Genomic DNA, 16,455 nt, shown 5'->3' on the forward strand with positions numbered 1-16,455 from the left:
GATTAAATAGATTTCGAGAAATATGTGGCTGAAAATGGGCAAAAACGGCATTTTCAGAAAATCTTCTTTTTCTAGTTACCTTTTTTGGAAACAACGTAGCGCCTAAATGCGCGAACCGATTTTCATGAATGAGGTGTCATTCGATTCGGAATTTTATGTAGATATGCTTTTTGGGGAGTCTCGACACTTTATATCGAATGGGAGAGGAGTTAGCCCCATATATGTAAAGCCCCCCTCTAAAATTACTGTGATGTAGTATATGTACAATTTAATCATTATTATAACAAAAAATTATTAAGAATGAACTAGCTAGCATAAGGGTCTGTAACATCTGATAAATTCTAAAAAATAATGAACATTAATGCAGAAAATGATATCAATGAAGTATTAATGAAATGTTGGGTACTTGCTGATTTGTGTATCCTTTTGGCGTTTAATCAACCCTTATACTTAACATTTTAAACTGTAAGTTTTTGTTAAGGAGTTTATTAGAAATTTTAATTTCATATTTTCATTTTTCGAATAAATGCTATCCTACAAAAATTAATTAAGTAATTCCAATCTACATCGTTCAGACAATTCACGATATCGCTTCCGGAAAGAAAAGACGATCCAATCAAATCTCAACTTTCCACTAAAGAGTAAATTCATGAATAAGGCGAGTGTAAGCTCTCTGTGCGAGTAAAGAGGTTAAAGTTATAATTAGGTTCTATTTTTGGTTGGTTATAATATCGTACTTTATTAAATTATGGCCATGTATAGCACATAGCACTAGCAACATTATTGATTTGACCACAACACTCCGTCCAAATGAATAATTCAACGAACAAGGGAATCAAAATACAAATAACCTTCCCACTTAGAAATAAGTATAATAAGCAGTAGCTTCCATTAAATTAATGTTAAATGTCATCGTAGTAAGGCAAAGAAAAGGGGTTGGCCGTTTTGGGGAGCGCTTCTTAACATAAACCGTGCACGGTCGGATGATCTCGGCTTAACGCTCGGCTAAATTCCGAGGCTTTTAGTTACGCTTGAAGAACGCTTGTAGATAGCATTCCAGCCCAATTTGACAGGGGAGGAAAAGCTTTAATTTGCGGACAATGATGGTTTTTGTCATGGAGTTGAAATATGATGGATAGAAATTGCTGGATATTATTGAATCTCTTTAATGGACCCAAAAACAAACCTGGTGGGGCCCCCTTTCTAAAAACCTAAAACAACTAAAAGTGCTTTTGCGAGTTTTTAGTGAATACTCCAAAAATTGTTACGTATTTTGAGTGGCCAATATACGAGTATTTGGTAATGGTTAATGCCGTTGGGTGGTATAACTGTTGTATTAAATGTTTTCTGCAACGTTTTTCCATATTATTTAAATATTAAAATGAAAGTATTGGACAATTTCAAATATTAATGGCTTTATCTGGTCTCAATCGCTTTTAAAATGACGGCATAATTTTTCAACGCTTATCCATCGGTTGATTTCCATATCCGAATTCAATCGAATAATAAACCTTATAAATAACTTTTACGTTTTGATTCCATTTATTAATATTAAAAAACAACTTTTACAAATCGCGCTATTTCCTTCATCGTCATTTCCACAAATATTGTTGCACACATTTTCAGTATACATATAACTTTTACAGAAATTTTCAAAGTATTCTGGAAAGCTTTTAGATTCAGCCTCCAACATTTTACCCAAATCTTGCTTTTCAGTCTACATTTTCTCTCTACGCACCAACTATTATTCAAGATTTTTATTTTTCCTTAATTCAGCCTAAGTAACATTGTTTCATAGTACATCAAAAGGCGCACGACTTTTTTAAAATTATATTTATTGTTTTCAAAAATTGAAATTTCAAGATTATTTGCCCTTTTGGAGGTTTTTATTTATTTTTCCCTCTAATTAAATTTGTACTGTATTACTATCCTGTGTAAATACGAGGGTCGTTTGAAAAGTCCGTGCAAAAATAAAAACTACTTAATTTTTTGGGGTAAACCTTTTTTATTTTTCAACATAGTCTCCTTTTAGGCTTATACACTTCGTCCAACGCTGCTCTAGTTTGTTGATCCCTTCCGAATAATAGGATTTGTCCAAGTCTGAAAAATAGCCATTCGTTTCTGCAATCACCTCCTCGTTTGAATAAAATCTTTTTCCCGCCAGCCATTTCTTCATATTGGGGAACAAATAGTAGTCCGAGGGAGCCAAGTCTGGAGAATAAGGGGGATGTGAAACGAGTTGGAACCCTATTTCCATTAATTTTGCGACCACAACTGCTGAGGTGTGAGCTGGTGCGTTGTCGTGATGGAAAAGGACTTTTTTGTGGGCCAATCGTGGGCGTTTTTCTTGCAGCTCGGTTTTCAAACGGTCCAATAACGATGAATAATATGCACCTGTAATAGTTTTACCGTTTTCCAGATAGTCGATGAGGATTATTCCTTGCGAATCCCAAAAGACAGTCGCCATAATCTTTCCGGCCGAAGGAACGGTCTTCCCCTTTTTTGGCGCAGATTCCCTCTTGGTAACCCATTGTTTAGATTGTTCTTTGGTCTCAGGAGTGTAGTGATGTATCCATGTTTCATCCACAGTGACGAAACGACGCTTAAAGTCCTGCGGATTCTTCTGGAACAGCTGCAAACCGTCCTTGCAACACTTCACACGATTTCGTTTTTGGTCAAGCGTGAGCAATCGCGGCACCCATCTTGCGGATAGCTTTGTCATGTCCAAATGTTGATGCAAAATATTATGTACCCGTTCATTCGAGATGCCCACAGCACTAGCAATCTCACGCACCTTCACTCTTCTGTCATCCATCACCATATCATGGATTTTATCAATGATTTCTGGAGTAGTAACCTCAACAGGGCGTCCAGAACGTTCAGCGTCACTTGTGCCCATATGGCCACTCCGAAAATTTTGAAACCACTTATAAACTGTTCTAATCGAAGGTGCAGAGTCACCATAATGTTTATCAAGCTTCTCTTTAGTCTCCTGAGGCGTTTTGCCTTTCATAAAGTAGTGTTTAATCAACACTCGAAATTCTTTTTCGTCCATTTTTTGAAAATCACTCGACTTCCTCGATTCAAACGAATGCCAAACACAAAGAAATAGACCGATCTGGCTGAAACTTGGTGTGTGTTCTTTCAAGAGATGCTACTAACTAAACATAACCTCGATACGCGCCAGTAGTGCTATCTCTCTGACTTTGCACGGACTTTTCAAACGACCCTCGTATGCGATAACTGTGTAGGAGTTAGAATACACAAATTGGTACTCCTGTAAATATTTTGTACATATTTTTGTAAATAAATAAATAAACATAAAAATGTTCGGTAAAAAAAAAAAAGTTTATTTGAGGCGTAACAGTGCCGAAATTCCGCAGGTAATCTCTCATCACATCTTTTCCGCTGATTTGTAAAAAGCGAACCCAGTCTACAAATAATACTTAGTTTAATTAAATTTGAAAACCGAACTTTTTCCGCACCGCCTTATAACTGTTCAAAAACCCCTTTTAAGGCTGTTACTTTCCCAAGAAACAAACCGACAGCATAAGCTTGTCATAGTCTAAGTCAATTGAAAATTTTGGGTTTACATTAATTACAGTTTTGGGTTTGTGAATTACTTTTTCTACAACATATCCTTTTTTTAAGAGGAAGAAAATGTCAGAATAACTTGTTTGAATGCATGCCTTCGCAACCGAAATGTCTTTAAACATTATTTCCAAGCTAGATTATATTAACTTGCCAATCAAATTATTAAACCAATATTGAATTTCATTAGATTTTATTTCCATTTTTTGCATTTCAGATTAGCGATCTCTACCGATGCTAACTATTAGCATGGCATTGGACTGGAGTAACTGAGTTTATTATTTAAGTAAGTATTTTATTTTTATTATTTTAACTTAAACCAGTTAAGCGTGGAATTTAGTTTTAAAAATGACATGGTATACACGTCGAACGCAGGGCAAAACAACCAAAAGTTTACAACGTCACGTAATAGTCACTGCAAGCACTTTCTCTGCAATCTCTCTGGGGCTTGAGATTACAGAGCATTCTATGCATTTCAAAAATCTTGCACCGCTTCAGGTATGCATTGACTAGTTAACTAGGGACCCAAGAGCTTTGAATTCTGTGCAAAATAAAATCTTGCTCTTACTGAGGTCTGAATCTCTATCTAAGGTAAAAACGGCATTGCACAAGGGTTGAGAGCTTCTATTTGTGTGCGCAATTCTCCAATCTCTAATGCGGAGACCAAACATGTACCAACCACTTATCATTTGGTTGGCTCCCACCGCAGTTCTATTGGTAAGATAAAGGAAACATCCCACCAAATAATATTCTTATTGTATTTTATTAAAATTTCGAGTTTTTATAGTTAATGGCAATTTTATATTTTTCACATCGAGTATACACGTCGAACGCACAACAGATTAAGGCGCATCAACTTATGTGATCATGGGCGCTCGGAGCTTTAGTAATACACTGCCAGCCTCCGAACAGTGTTCTCTTGATACGTACAACACTTTCTATCACCGGACAGTGAGCTAAAAGAGACTGTCAGTAGAAGAACATCTAAGACATGGCAGCTCTATTCAAGCTCTTAATCTCCACAATCAGGGTCGGATTTTCCTATAGGCTAACTAGGCTTCAGCCTAGGGCCTCAAGATCAAGAGGGGCCTGCATTCAATTAATTAAAATTACACTATTCTAAAATCAGTGAACACTAAAACCCTGAACCGAAAATAAGGAGAAACATATCCGATATACATATATCAGAGTAGTGATGTATTTTATTATCTCTCATGTAATTTACAAACTTAAAAATGGGAGGTGAAAGGGCCTTCATAAGTGGAATAGCCTAGGGCTTCTTTTCATCTAAATCCGGCCCTGTCCACCATAGACGCCACTGAGCCTAACTCCGTTCCTTAAGTATTGCCTTAATAATATTGAAGTAGAGAATTTCAATGGGAAAATTGATATAAAGTAACCGGCTAAGTGAATATAACGATGAATTATTTTGAATAATTTATCTATTTTCTTGGCGTTAGCAAAAATACAATTTAAATAATTACTAAGAACTTAAAGAAATAATGCAAACCTTGACTATAAACCATAACCTATAAACATCGGATTCCCAGAACTAATTCATGACTAACATTCTTTAGTCAAAATCTGCAAAAGTCAATATTTGTAAATGATTTCTTAAGAAGATTTTAAATCGTATGCGTAACATATGTTAGTCATTTTGTTGTTATACAATACAAGTACCTGGAGATTTGCTTGCGTCAAACTAGCTGTTTGAAATTCAGATCCATTGTTTGGAAATTAAAGTATCTAATTTCTAATTACTATTTAATGAAAAAAGGTGTAATTAATTAATATTACAATCAAGTTCGCAATTCTTGTTATAAAACTTCCTTTATTGTTATTTAGCAAATAGTTTTATTCATTTCCAATTAACCATTAACCTGTCACTGACGTAATTTTTAATTAAATTATATTTTTGCTACTGCTAACTTGCATGTTCTAAGATTATTATTCTACGTTATGAGCGTAAGATATTTTAAGCTCCATTTTTAAGGCTCAGTTTAAAGAAATGACAATTAGAATCATACAGGAATTAAAGTACTAGCTTTTTAATCATAATTGATTCGACTCCCAGAGTCAAGCTCCCTAGTAAACAAACAAATCACGACAATAAAATCACAACTGTTTTCCCCCACCCACTGCAAAAAGAGATTTTAGTTAAATATTAACGAGATCATTTATCTAGTGCTTCAGAACGATTAGCGTCAAAACAGTTTAGGGGGCCTAACCAGATATTACTACTATTTGTGTTTAGAGATACGTCCGACAATGTGCAAGGGGGCTAACTTACCCTAATGTCCATTTTATTCATTCAACCAAGTGATTCAACCTACACAAAACGTTTTTGAACTGTTGAGATTTATTTGACACTATGAAATTATACATTATATTCTTGACAGTTATTATTAACATTCAAATTCAATATTTTAACAATAAGCTCGATGAAATGTGAAATTTTGTCAACTTATTTAGTTATGGATTTCAAATACTTCACATTTAACGAGCCACTACAGTGTGACTCTCATTTCTAGCACTTTAATAAAATTAAATAAATTGCTTAAAATTTCGAGTTTAAATAATTTTCTCAACCAAAAATACCAATTTACTGAACGCATTTAACACTTTTTGGAAGTTTTCTCAAAAAAAAAGCTTCAATTACTTTTTTAAAACTTTTCATTTACGTCTATTGTGAAAGAGAGGCTCACCATCTGGTATGAAATAATTGATATAATACCTAGAGAACAATGCGGATTCAAAAAACCATGTATTATCTATTTACATTATCCTCTTCAATTTTGCTTTACACTCGGGTCTATAAAGAATCGCTTTTTGCCATTTTTATGGGTGTTCAAAAAGCTTTTGATAGTCGAAATCATTACTTACTTTTAAAAAAAAACCTAATTTTATCGGTGTAATTGGTAAATCTATTAGACTAATAAAGAAACCTTGGCTAGAAACATCTTGACAGAACATACAGTGTGAGCCGGCGCGTTGTCTTGATGGAGAACCCCGTGACTTGTTCTTTCACAAATCGGGTCGTTTTTACCTTACTCTTTCACGAAGTTAAGCAAGCATCTCACGGTAGTAATGTTGATTCAATTATAAGCGATATTTTCATCCGTTTTGGACGTGAAAGAGCGACCCGGGCGGTCATCATCTCCGACGTCTTCTCGGCCATCTTGGAAACGCTTGAACCACTCAAAAACTTGCGCACGTGATAAACATTCATCGCCATAAACTTCTTTTAATAAAAGATAAGTTTAAGTAGCGGTTTTACCTAGTTTGATATGAAATTTCACGACAATTCGTTGCTCTACTACATGTGTAGGTATCATGATTTCGACAAAACGAAACTAACACCTCTTACACAAAAGGACGGTTCCGGTCAGACAGATTTCTCTGACGCTGCAATCGAAAGAGAAGGCTTTATGCTGCATAGCTGTCGGTCGTTAGGATTTGGTGCATGCATAGTTCTTCTGTAGCAGTCTCGTTATTTAATAGCCACACCTCGTAAACGTTTGAATTGAACTTTATTAAGGAATAGAATTCTTTAGATAAAGGTTTTCAAATAGCTCTTTCAAATGTTCAATAAAAACATTAGTAAGGTTAAAATAGAAAGTAAAAACCAAACTGAACTGCATAAAATAAAGGTTTAGTTCTAGAAGCATGAACAAAACAAAGATGACTTAAATGAGATGGGCCATGAGGGCTTCGATAAGGCCATTTTAATCAAGCTCATAATTTTAGCAACTCATTTAATTCGAGTAAATATTGTATTACTTGTGTGTACAAGTAATAAGGTTAGTCTATCTTAAGATATACGTGAAAATATAACGGCACATTTAACAGGATTAAAATTGTCTTTCATGGAGTATTTTCCAAAATCCGAAAACACAAATGATAATTGGATTTTAAACCCCTTCTATAAAGAAAATTTAGAAAAAGTTACATAATTATCGATAAAAGATAAGGTCAATTTAATAGAATTATCATGTGACAGAACTTAAATGATAACTATGTAAATATCTGGCTTAAAGAGACTGATTCTAATGAGTAAGCTCTATCCAAGCAACATTAAATTTAATTGGTACTTACAGGTGGTTGAATGGTTAAAAGAAATTAATTTAGAAGATTTGGGCTCATCAAAATGTTTATGTCACAAACCTAATGTTTTTATAATAAAACAAGGAACAAATTTCACGAAATACAATCATTTTTACGTTGTGGTACACTACCAAGTGGTGCGTGAGCCAAAAAAGGTTGGAAATCGCTGATCTACGCAATCAGTAAGCTAAATTTATTGAAACTCATCTGAGCGTATTTCGAAAAAAAAACTCAGTGCAGTGAATGATTGATTAGTTTTTGAATGGAACCTCTTTTCTCGTCATTTTTTCATTTTTTAAAAATGACAGTATTTCTTCTTGCTAGCATCTAGAGAAAGTAAAAGTGGTTCCAAGCCCTTATTTCTCTTTAGTCTTTATTAAATCAAAAACATCCCCAAGTCTAAAAGAAAAATCTATCTATAAAACTGCACTAGGTTAGATCATTAAGTGCTCTACTAGCTAGAAATATTGTTGTTAAGTTGCCCGTTATAGTAAATAATGAATTGTAGTGGTCATTAATTGGAAAGAAAAGGAAGTTACCCAGGAGAAGATGATACAAGACATGCTGCTGTTCGTTGTACGGGGGTAAGTCCGGCGGTATTGTGTTGTAGGCGTGCCTCTTAGTCATAGAGTGGCCTTGCGGGTGTCCAGTTTGGTCACAACGGACACATTAATACTGATCCACCACAGGCAATAACATTAACAATGTCCCGCACATGGCCACTTACCACAAAACTTACGACGTCCACTTGACCCAACATCACCACACTTGTCCACTTTCTAACACTAAATAGAAGTAAACAGTACTTTTACCTTTTCAGTTTTTCTTTTCTTTTATATGCCAACTTTAAATGTTTCAACAATTTCTACATTCACTTCCTGCCTAGAAGAAAATGTTTTATTTTCAACAGATATATTTTTTTTCACGTTCTTTGAGTTAGAAAAATTTGTTCACTTTCTCTGACACCTTCGCCAAAATAACTATAGTTTTCTAATTCATAGTTTTCCAGAGTAAGAAAAAAAAAAAATGTTTTTAGAAATCACCGAAAACTATATCTTAATTTATTGTTGCTTCCAGGACATTTGAAATAAGATTTCGCTCCAAATCTATTAATCAAAAGTGCATTTTCCCAAAATTACTGAATCTTTTTTTTAGTTTTTGCAATTTACGATAAAATGGTTCCAGTGATATCTTTAAATCACACCAATTAAAACTTCTAAGGATACATTTTCGCATTAGTTTTATTCGAAAAATTTTCTAGCAAAGCCATTTTCGGGGGGCTATGAGAGAGGATTATTAATAAGTCATACCTCTGAAGTAGCTGTTCCAGGATCCGCAATAAAATTCATGGGGTTCCGCGAGGAAAGTTGCTTTTTTAATTTCATGTTCCTGTTTCATGAAATTGGGAACACCATTTTAAAAATCTTTTTTCGTTTGCTATAAATAGTATAGTATGATGTAGGAATAATTGTTCGATAATTTTTTAGAATAAAAGTAAAGTCATAGAATTTCTATCTTACAAATATAAAAGTTGAATTAAAATTGAGTCAATTCTAAATTAAACACAGATTAGAAACAGTTCCAAAACTTCTGGTTTGATGTAATTGACAAATACAAAACGAATAGATAACTACAGAACTGCACACATCTTCCAGTTTGAAGTACATCCATTGATACTTAAACTAAATATATCTACCATATATTGTGAATAAAAATGGAGCCCAATTTAAAAAGGACATTAAAATTCATAAATAATTAAAATATTGAAATTATTCTACTTTCAGGTTAGACAGAAATTAAGTTAGATCTTAGTCAAAATTGGGCATTTTTCAACATTTCGCTTTTATGAGCAGTTTTTGACTATCATTCTTTATACAACTGTCCTACCGAACAATTGTAATTTTAGGTTGAAATATATTTCATCCTTCAGTTATAATTTTGTCATTAATAGAAAGTAATGTAATATCAATAATATAAATGTTGTTTCTAAATCACATTCCTAGCCCGAACCTCACAAATAATTTGAAAATAAATAAAATTAAATGCTTACTTTAATACTTCTTGCAAACATTTTTTTTCAAATGAGCTCAACTTTCATTTGCTCTGTTTAAAAAATAAAACATACAAACAAACAATAAAAATTTTTTTTTAAACTTTGTGACTACCTGAACTTTTGGATTAGTACTCATATTTGCCGCTAGACAGCAGGAGCTACAAAGAGACTAGTGCTGCTTAGTACACATATTTTCCGCTAGGTGACAGGAGCTACTAGGAAACTAGTGCGCTGCCATATAATTTTATTTAGTTCTTTTGATTTTGTTTTCTCCTTTAGTTTAAAAGTCCCAAATAGTCCTAGAACCTATAGACCTATTATTTAATTTCAAACTAATAATAACTATAATTGTTTGTGTGTTTTAAGGTACTTATTCCAGCCATCTTATCATATTTCAAATTTAAATACCTCTGTCCTCAGAATCTATTGTTTCAATTCAACTAGTACATTTAGTTTTTATGTCAAGACAACTCTTACGAAAAATAGCTCTTCTATTATGTTTTTAATTATTATATGTTATTTAGTGAAACTGAAGATTTTGGTATTATTTTCGTTCTGTTTCTTCCTAAAATCAATTTACTCAGTCAGTTATAAGTATCGCTTAAATTGTGGCTCTTCCCTGCCTTTCGCCTTTACTTCCACGGGTCCTTCCTGTACCAAGCTTATAAAAAGTCCAGCTTGTATCCTTCAAATTCTCTACTTTAAATCCTCCGAGCATTCCCATCATACTGCTCTCGTCCTTACCTTTATATTCTTGTTCGCAGAACAGCAGTCTCTATCAAATCCTTCCTTAAGCGGGCCCTTTAGGACTCTTCACCATCAGTTTTCAAAATTTGTCTTTATCATCACCTCTTCCAACTCCAGTTCGCCATTTCTGCATTTTTTGAATTGTCTTTTAGGGCATTTTTTTCTCTTTAATTGATTAAATGTTGAATATTATAACTGACCTTTTTTTTTAATGAAGAATGGAGAGTATATTTAATGGTTTGGAATCCTTTAAGGTTTTGGTATAAGGATTAATTACGAAAATATTAAAAACTTACTTTAATATCATTACATTTAGTAGACAATAATGTTTTAAGCAAATAAATATATTTATTTACAAAAAGTAAAGTATTATACTACTATAAAATCTAGAATGTATACAAATTAATTTTCTTTTGAATATTTCAAAATAAATCACAAATTCAATTATTAATTTGATAACTTCCTATGAAGCCTAAGGCACATATGATACAACGCAATATATATATATATTTATATTTATAAATTTAAAAAATGGAAATTTTGGTGGGTACTTATTATAAAAATTTAGTTCATTCTGTTTTTCACTGTAATAAGGAAAGTTCAGATAACAATTAAAAAAAATAAAAATATTTCATTAACTGATTAACAAAACATGAAATAGACAACATATTTCTATTTTAAAAAATTATATACATTTATTTTATTTTATTAATTTTATTCTGTTACCATCACAAAAAATATTACCAAAAAAAGAAACTTCTATGACATTTGCTCCCCGTTTTGTTATTTATAAAATAAGCCAATTATTTAATGGAATATGAAATATATCAGGTACTCACCATTTTCAAACAGCTGATGTAAATTAATAAACAGACCAAAAGTAGTAAAGAGTGAACAGTAGCATCACTTTCATTACAATGAAAAAATCTTTTTTTAGATTGCATTTATTTGTTCTTTATTAACTGAACTACAATTCAAACTGATTAAACAATGTAGTTTATAATTTTATTGTTCTTTTTGATAGATTCTGAGCGTTAAGTTGTGCTTGAAATCAAAATTATTCTCCACAAGAGGTTTGCTGAATGTATCCCAGAAAAATCTAAGTAGGTATAAACTTTTTAATAAAATGAACTTACATGTGCAACAATTCAACGATCTAGAGTTGTTCATAACAGTTTTTTTACAGTTTATACTCGCATTTATGAGATGAACTAATGATTATGGTATCGGAGAAGGAGGGCTTTTTCTGGGCGCTGTAGTTCCATTGATTGTTCTTGTTATACCCTCATTTAATTAGGTAAATGTTGTGGATTTTACTTGTTGACAAGTTTTGCGGATAGTTCCAAATATAAATAGTTTTTTCCACTTCAAATCAATTAACTACATTGATAAAAACAGTTTGAAGAGGATGCCTATCTTTTAAAATAAAAATAAAAAATTATTAAAACAAATATTACATATAAAAGTCCCATGAATTTAAAGTTCTCTCTTCACATGTACATTATCTAATAATCTAATTATTAGAATCGTCTGTGACACATTTATTCAAGCTTAATGAACATCTACAAGACGAGTCATTATGAGAACACTGAGATTCATCCACTAAAGCGATACACTCTGGTGAACTACGTAGAGCTGAATTCGTAAATATACATTTTTCAAATATTTTTGGTGAATCGATTGTATTATTTATTGTCATACCATCTTTTTTGCTACTTGTGCAAAAATCTTGCGATGAATTTATTGGCTGCTGATGATGATGTTGTTGTTGTTGTGGTGGTGGTGGTTGTGATTGTAGTTGTTGTGATGAATGCTGCTGCTGCTGTTGTTGGTGATGATGCTGTTGTGAATGATGATGTTGCTGCTGTTGTTGTTGTTGTGGCTGTTGATGATGTCTGGCAAATGGTTGTTGTACATTTGAGGTACACGTTGTTGTACAAGTTTCATAATGTGGCGTATTCATATTTTCCTTTATTTCTTCATAATGATGCCTGGGTGAATGAACACCTTCGGAGTTTGTATATCTTTGAAAATTATTTGGTGAGTTGGTTGTCTGCTCTAAATTATCATCATAATAATTTTGTGATAAATTTCCACATCTATCAAAATTAGAAATACTAGATTCATTTGGATTGTATTTATTGGAAATCTGACTACTTGTCACATTTTCTCGCCCAGTCTTTTCACATCTACTTATATGGCAAAAATCTGGCATTTCTGGCTCAAAATTACCTACATCTGGATCAAAAGGACCTGGTTTATCATTTACATCGTTTCTTCTTATTCTTGGTGAATTTCTTGGTCTTTCTTTGCTTGCTTTCACTTCAGGACTTCTAGGTGAATTAATATTCTGTATAAATACAACTGGTTCTGGCTCCTGATAATTGTGCCAATCTTGTGTAGCAAGTACTCTACGTTTAGATGGTGATAACTTTGACGAACCTGAAATACTTTCATTACGCATTCTATGTTCCGGTATAGTTTCATATTGTGCGTCTGGTGCTAGAAAATCTGGTGAACAACCGCTCCATACGGAATCCGCCGAACCATTATCTGAATTATTTGTATCAGGAAAGAAATCTTTGCTTCCAGTTGATGGTGATGATATAGACATTGGCGATGGGAAATCTTGATTCATCTGACTTAGATCCATTCTATTTCTACACTGAGATCTTGTCAAATCACTAATGCGATTTCTTCCTTCATTCCTTTGGCTAAAACTAACCAGCTCAGGATCATCTTCTTCTGAACCATCATGGGCCATTTCAGAATACGCTTCTGGAGATCCACGTTCTTCGGGTATTTTTTGAAATTCTTTACTACTCTCTTGTATATGAGATCTTAGATTTTTATCAGGGCCAAATCTTGGTTGTTTAGGCGGAATATCTTTTCTAAAAGAAAGCCCATGAGGATGTCTTTGTAACTTAGCTTCATTTTCACCAGGGGCTAACGGCTCATCATATAACAATGAATCATTACGCACTGATCCATTGCAACAACTAGATACATCCGCAAAATATACTTCAGATTCCGTTAAATCTGGCCGTTTTCTTGGTGCTGGATTTGTTTGCGGTTGTCTTTGATATTTTGCACGTGGTGATACACTTTGTTCTATTCGTTGATTGTTACGTTCATCTGATTTAGCCGATGAAGAACTTGAGTCACCAAGCCTACGCCCTCTTAATGTACGACTTTCTTCATGTTCAGTCTCGCCAATATTTAGATACTCGTGTGCATGTCCTTGACGGCTAGGACAAGTATGTTGTGGCCCTGGTGCACAAGCTCTACGAGGACTGTTAGGATCAGAATATGGTGGTGGTGGTCCCCATTGATAGACTTGCTGTGGAGGAGCTTCAATCATTGTATAAGATGCTGATGTAGCCGATGAAACTGTAGCCACTCCCTGTGTTGTAAAACCATACTGGGAATCTGGACTTGAACAGTTTAAGGGTTGATTATATCCTACAGATTCTCTGAAAAAAATTTAAAGAAAACTTTTGTTTTATTTAATGTATTTAAATAGCAATTTAATAATGATGAAATGAAACTTAAACTAACGCACTTAAAACTTCGCTTCATTATAGAAGTTTCATTGAAACAGACATAACTTCATTGCGGTCGACTCATTTATGAGCGAACAGTTACTGAGTAATCGATGATACATCAATATGTCGGATTCAATAAGATTAAATAAAAGGTTTTGAAAATCTATATTCTTAAACTAAAAAATGGATAAAACAACTTTTAGGAAAACCTAAACCGGATACAAACAACTACCTTACTACACCACTGTCTACTCAAAAAATCAATGTGCACTTGTTTGGAAAGATTAAACAATACTGCAATTGCAAAAAGTTATTTATAATTTTAATAATCAAAGCAAATAAAGCTTGAATATAAGCTTTAAAGCAAAAAACAAAATAACGATTCCAATAAAATACAAAATAAAAAAAAAGTGTTTCATTAGTGAACACTTTTTTTCTCTGTAGGCAGATATTGTAGTTTTCCTTGGTGATTATTACATTCATTCTTTTAATTAAACTATAAACAGACCTGGTTTCACTTGGCTGTTGGACTTGTTGTGAATTGTCTGATCTGGACCAGGGCAGTCTCCAAGCCCATCCACTACCACCGCTATTAGCTGCCGGCTCGTCCCCAACAGGATTCGGTGAGTACAGGTTACCGATACGACCACCAGCCCATAGCCTAATTACCCGAAAATAATAAATTTTATATGAAAAAAAAAACTCAAAAAGAAGGAAAAATTAAAAAATATATATACATCTTTTCACAGAAAACCACAATATCTCAAAAAATAAAAAGCAAGTAAACAAAATAAAAAAATAAAAAATAAAAAATATAAATAGAATGAGGCGTTAATTATATCAGCGGACCAGTTCAAGCTACCGAGAAAATGTCGGAATGTTTTAGTAAAGATATTTGTGAGAAATTTCATTTGGGAACAGCCAAACACAATTACAAAGATATACACCTATACTTATTATGAATGTTGACCTCCAACATTCCGCTGGTACACTGCCCATATGAACAAACAACTAACTTTTAAATATAAAATTTAGTTTTGACCCTCTTGCGCTAATGGTCTGATTGCGTTGATTTTAGGATGCCAAGAAATAAGAGGTTATTTCTAGAGCAATAGAACTGCTCAAAAAAACCTTGGAGGAAGTAGGTTTGACAGAAATAATAAAAAGAATACCTCCAATGCAAAATACCGGGTTTCAGAGAAACTATAGTTTCTGTTGTTAATGGCAATTCATCTCAGTGTTCTAGCCTAATCATTCACAGTGTTTTGAAGACTGGAATGAGGCTACAAGAAATAGTTTACAATAAACTGACTACTTTTAGGCAAAGTAATGGTGTAAAAACAATCTATCCTATTCTTAATCCAAGATAGGGCACTCACAAAACTGTGTAATTCTTGTGTTCAGGCTAAAATATTTGCTTAAAAAGAGCATTTTGCTTGCAAAATGTTTTGTACACTTACAATTCCTTGGATGGAAGAGGAATCGTACATTGAGTTATCACCTGGCAAGCCTTATTTTCTCCAATTAAAAGAGAAAAAAATATTAAGAATAAAAAAATTGCCATCCTATTTCAGGAAAATTAGTGGAATTATGGTGCATATTTTATAGATACACTATAATGCAACTACCTAATTGTGTTACAAGTCAGGATAAATACAATGCTTCAAATATATACCTTTTTAAGAAGAAACCAAGGACAAAATTGCTGACTTTTACTAAAATGCTCGCATATATAAAAATAAACTTTTCCTAAAGAAACTTATTATTTTTTATTATATAATAATTTGGCCATTGCGAAACATTTAAAGATAGCAATGACCCCCTGGTATAAATACTTCCACCACAACGAAAGCATGATGTAGTGCTGAAGGAAAATTGTAAATAATTGGGTTCAGCTATACTAGGATTTGATGGTTAATTAATAGCTACAAAACTTTTTAAGAAATTTCTTTGGAAATGAATAATTATTATTTTCATTCGACAACTAAATTTTAAAAATATTTAAAAAATTAAATATGGTGACAACTTCTCTTTCAACCATTTTGTTGGGGGTTATTGTCGTTATTCATGAGCGTGATCATAAGCTATTTATTAGTAAACAAGTTACATTCTAGAGCACCAGTATTGGAGCTAGTTGCTAGTTATGAACAATCTGAATTCAATAATTCAGTTTTTTTATAAAGCATAAGTGATTGGTAAAATTAATTAAAATCTGTATGATATTCCAAACAAGTGTCTTTTAAATTAACATGCTTTAATATTAATTCACATGCATTGTATTAAACAACACAAAATGACCTACAGTTTTCTATTCTTCTAATTTGTATTGTAATACGAAAATGCAACAGTTCGAATTTACTAATAAGGGGATAGAATTTTATATTAAGCTGAAAGATAAATGTAGTTAACATTTCC

At 32.9% G+C, this 16,455-nt stretch overlaps 2 protein-coding genes across 12 annotated transcripts in view; one reads left to right on the forward strand and one right to left on the reverse strand.

Annotated features, from left to right (window-relative positions):
- The window catches only part of LOC141454637 (chymotrypsin-2-like), a 105,295-nt gene that overhangs the window by 24,006 nt on the left and 64,834 nt on the right, over window positions 1-16,455 (forward strand). For 5 of the 9 annotated variants that reach the window (XR_012458848.1, XR_012458846.1, XR_012458850.1 and 2 more), the window contains one exon: window positions 3,809-3,877. Coding sequence is in view for 2 of the 9 variants with exons in the window: in XM_074129088.1 (XP_073985189.1) it covers window positions 3,809-3,832 (24 nt within the window). In the remaining 7 variants the exon portion in view is untranslated. Of the gene's footprint in view, window positions 1-3,808; window positions 3,878-7,688; window positions 7,878-11,457; window positions 11,599-14,546; window positions 14,664-16,455 lie in introns of those variants that run through there. The other 4 variants (XR_012458847.1, XM_074129090.1, XR_012458852.1 and 1 more) reach the window with 3 other exon arrangements.
- Window positions 10,778-16,455, reverse strand: part of LOC141454634 (uncharacterized) — a 66,822-nt gene continuing 61,144 nt past the window's right edge. For 2 of the 3 annotated variants that reach the window (XM_074129083.1, XM_074129085.1), the window contains 2 exons: window positions 14,549-14,701; window positions 10,778-13,968 (listed from right to left, as the gene is read on the reverse strand). In XM_074129083.1, the coding sequence (XP_073985184.1) occupies window positions 12,009-13,968; window positions 14,549-14,701 (2,113 nt within the window). In that variant the 3' untranslated portion in view covers window positions 10,778-12,008. The remainder of the gene's footprint in view (window positions 13,969-14,548; window positions 14,702-16,455) is intronic. The other variant, XM_074129086.1, reaches the window with a different exon arrangement.

The sequence above is a fragment of the Rhodnius prolixus genome, unplaced genomic scaffold (assembly GCF_049639745.1).
Source record: "Rhodnius prolixus isolate KJV_2025 unplaced genomic scaffold, Rpr scaffold_9, whole genome shotgun sequence".
In the NCBI taxonomy this organism is placed as follows: Eukaryota; Metazoa; Arthropoda; class Insecta; order Hemiptera; family Reduviidae; genus Rhodnius; species Rhodnius prolixus.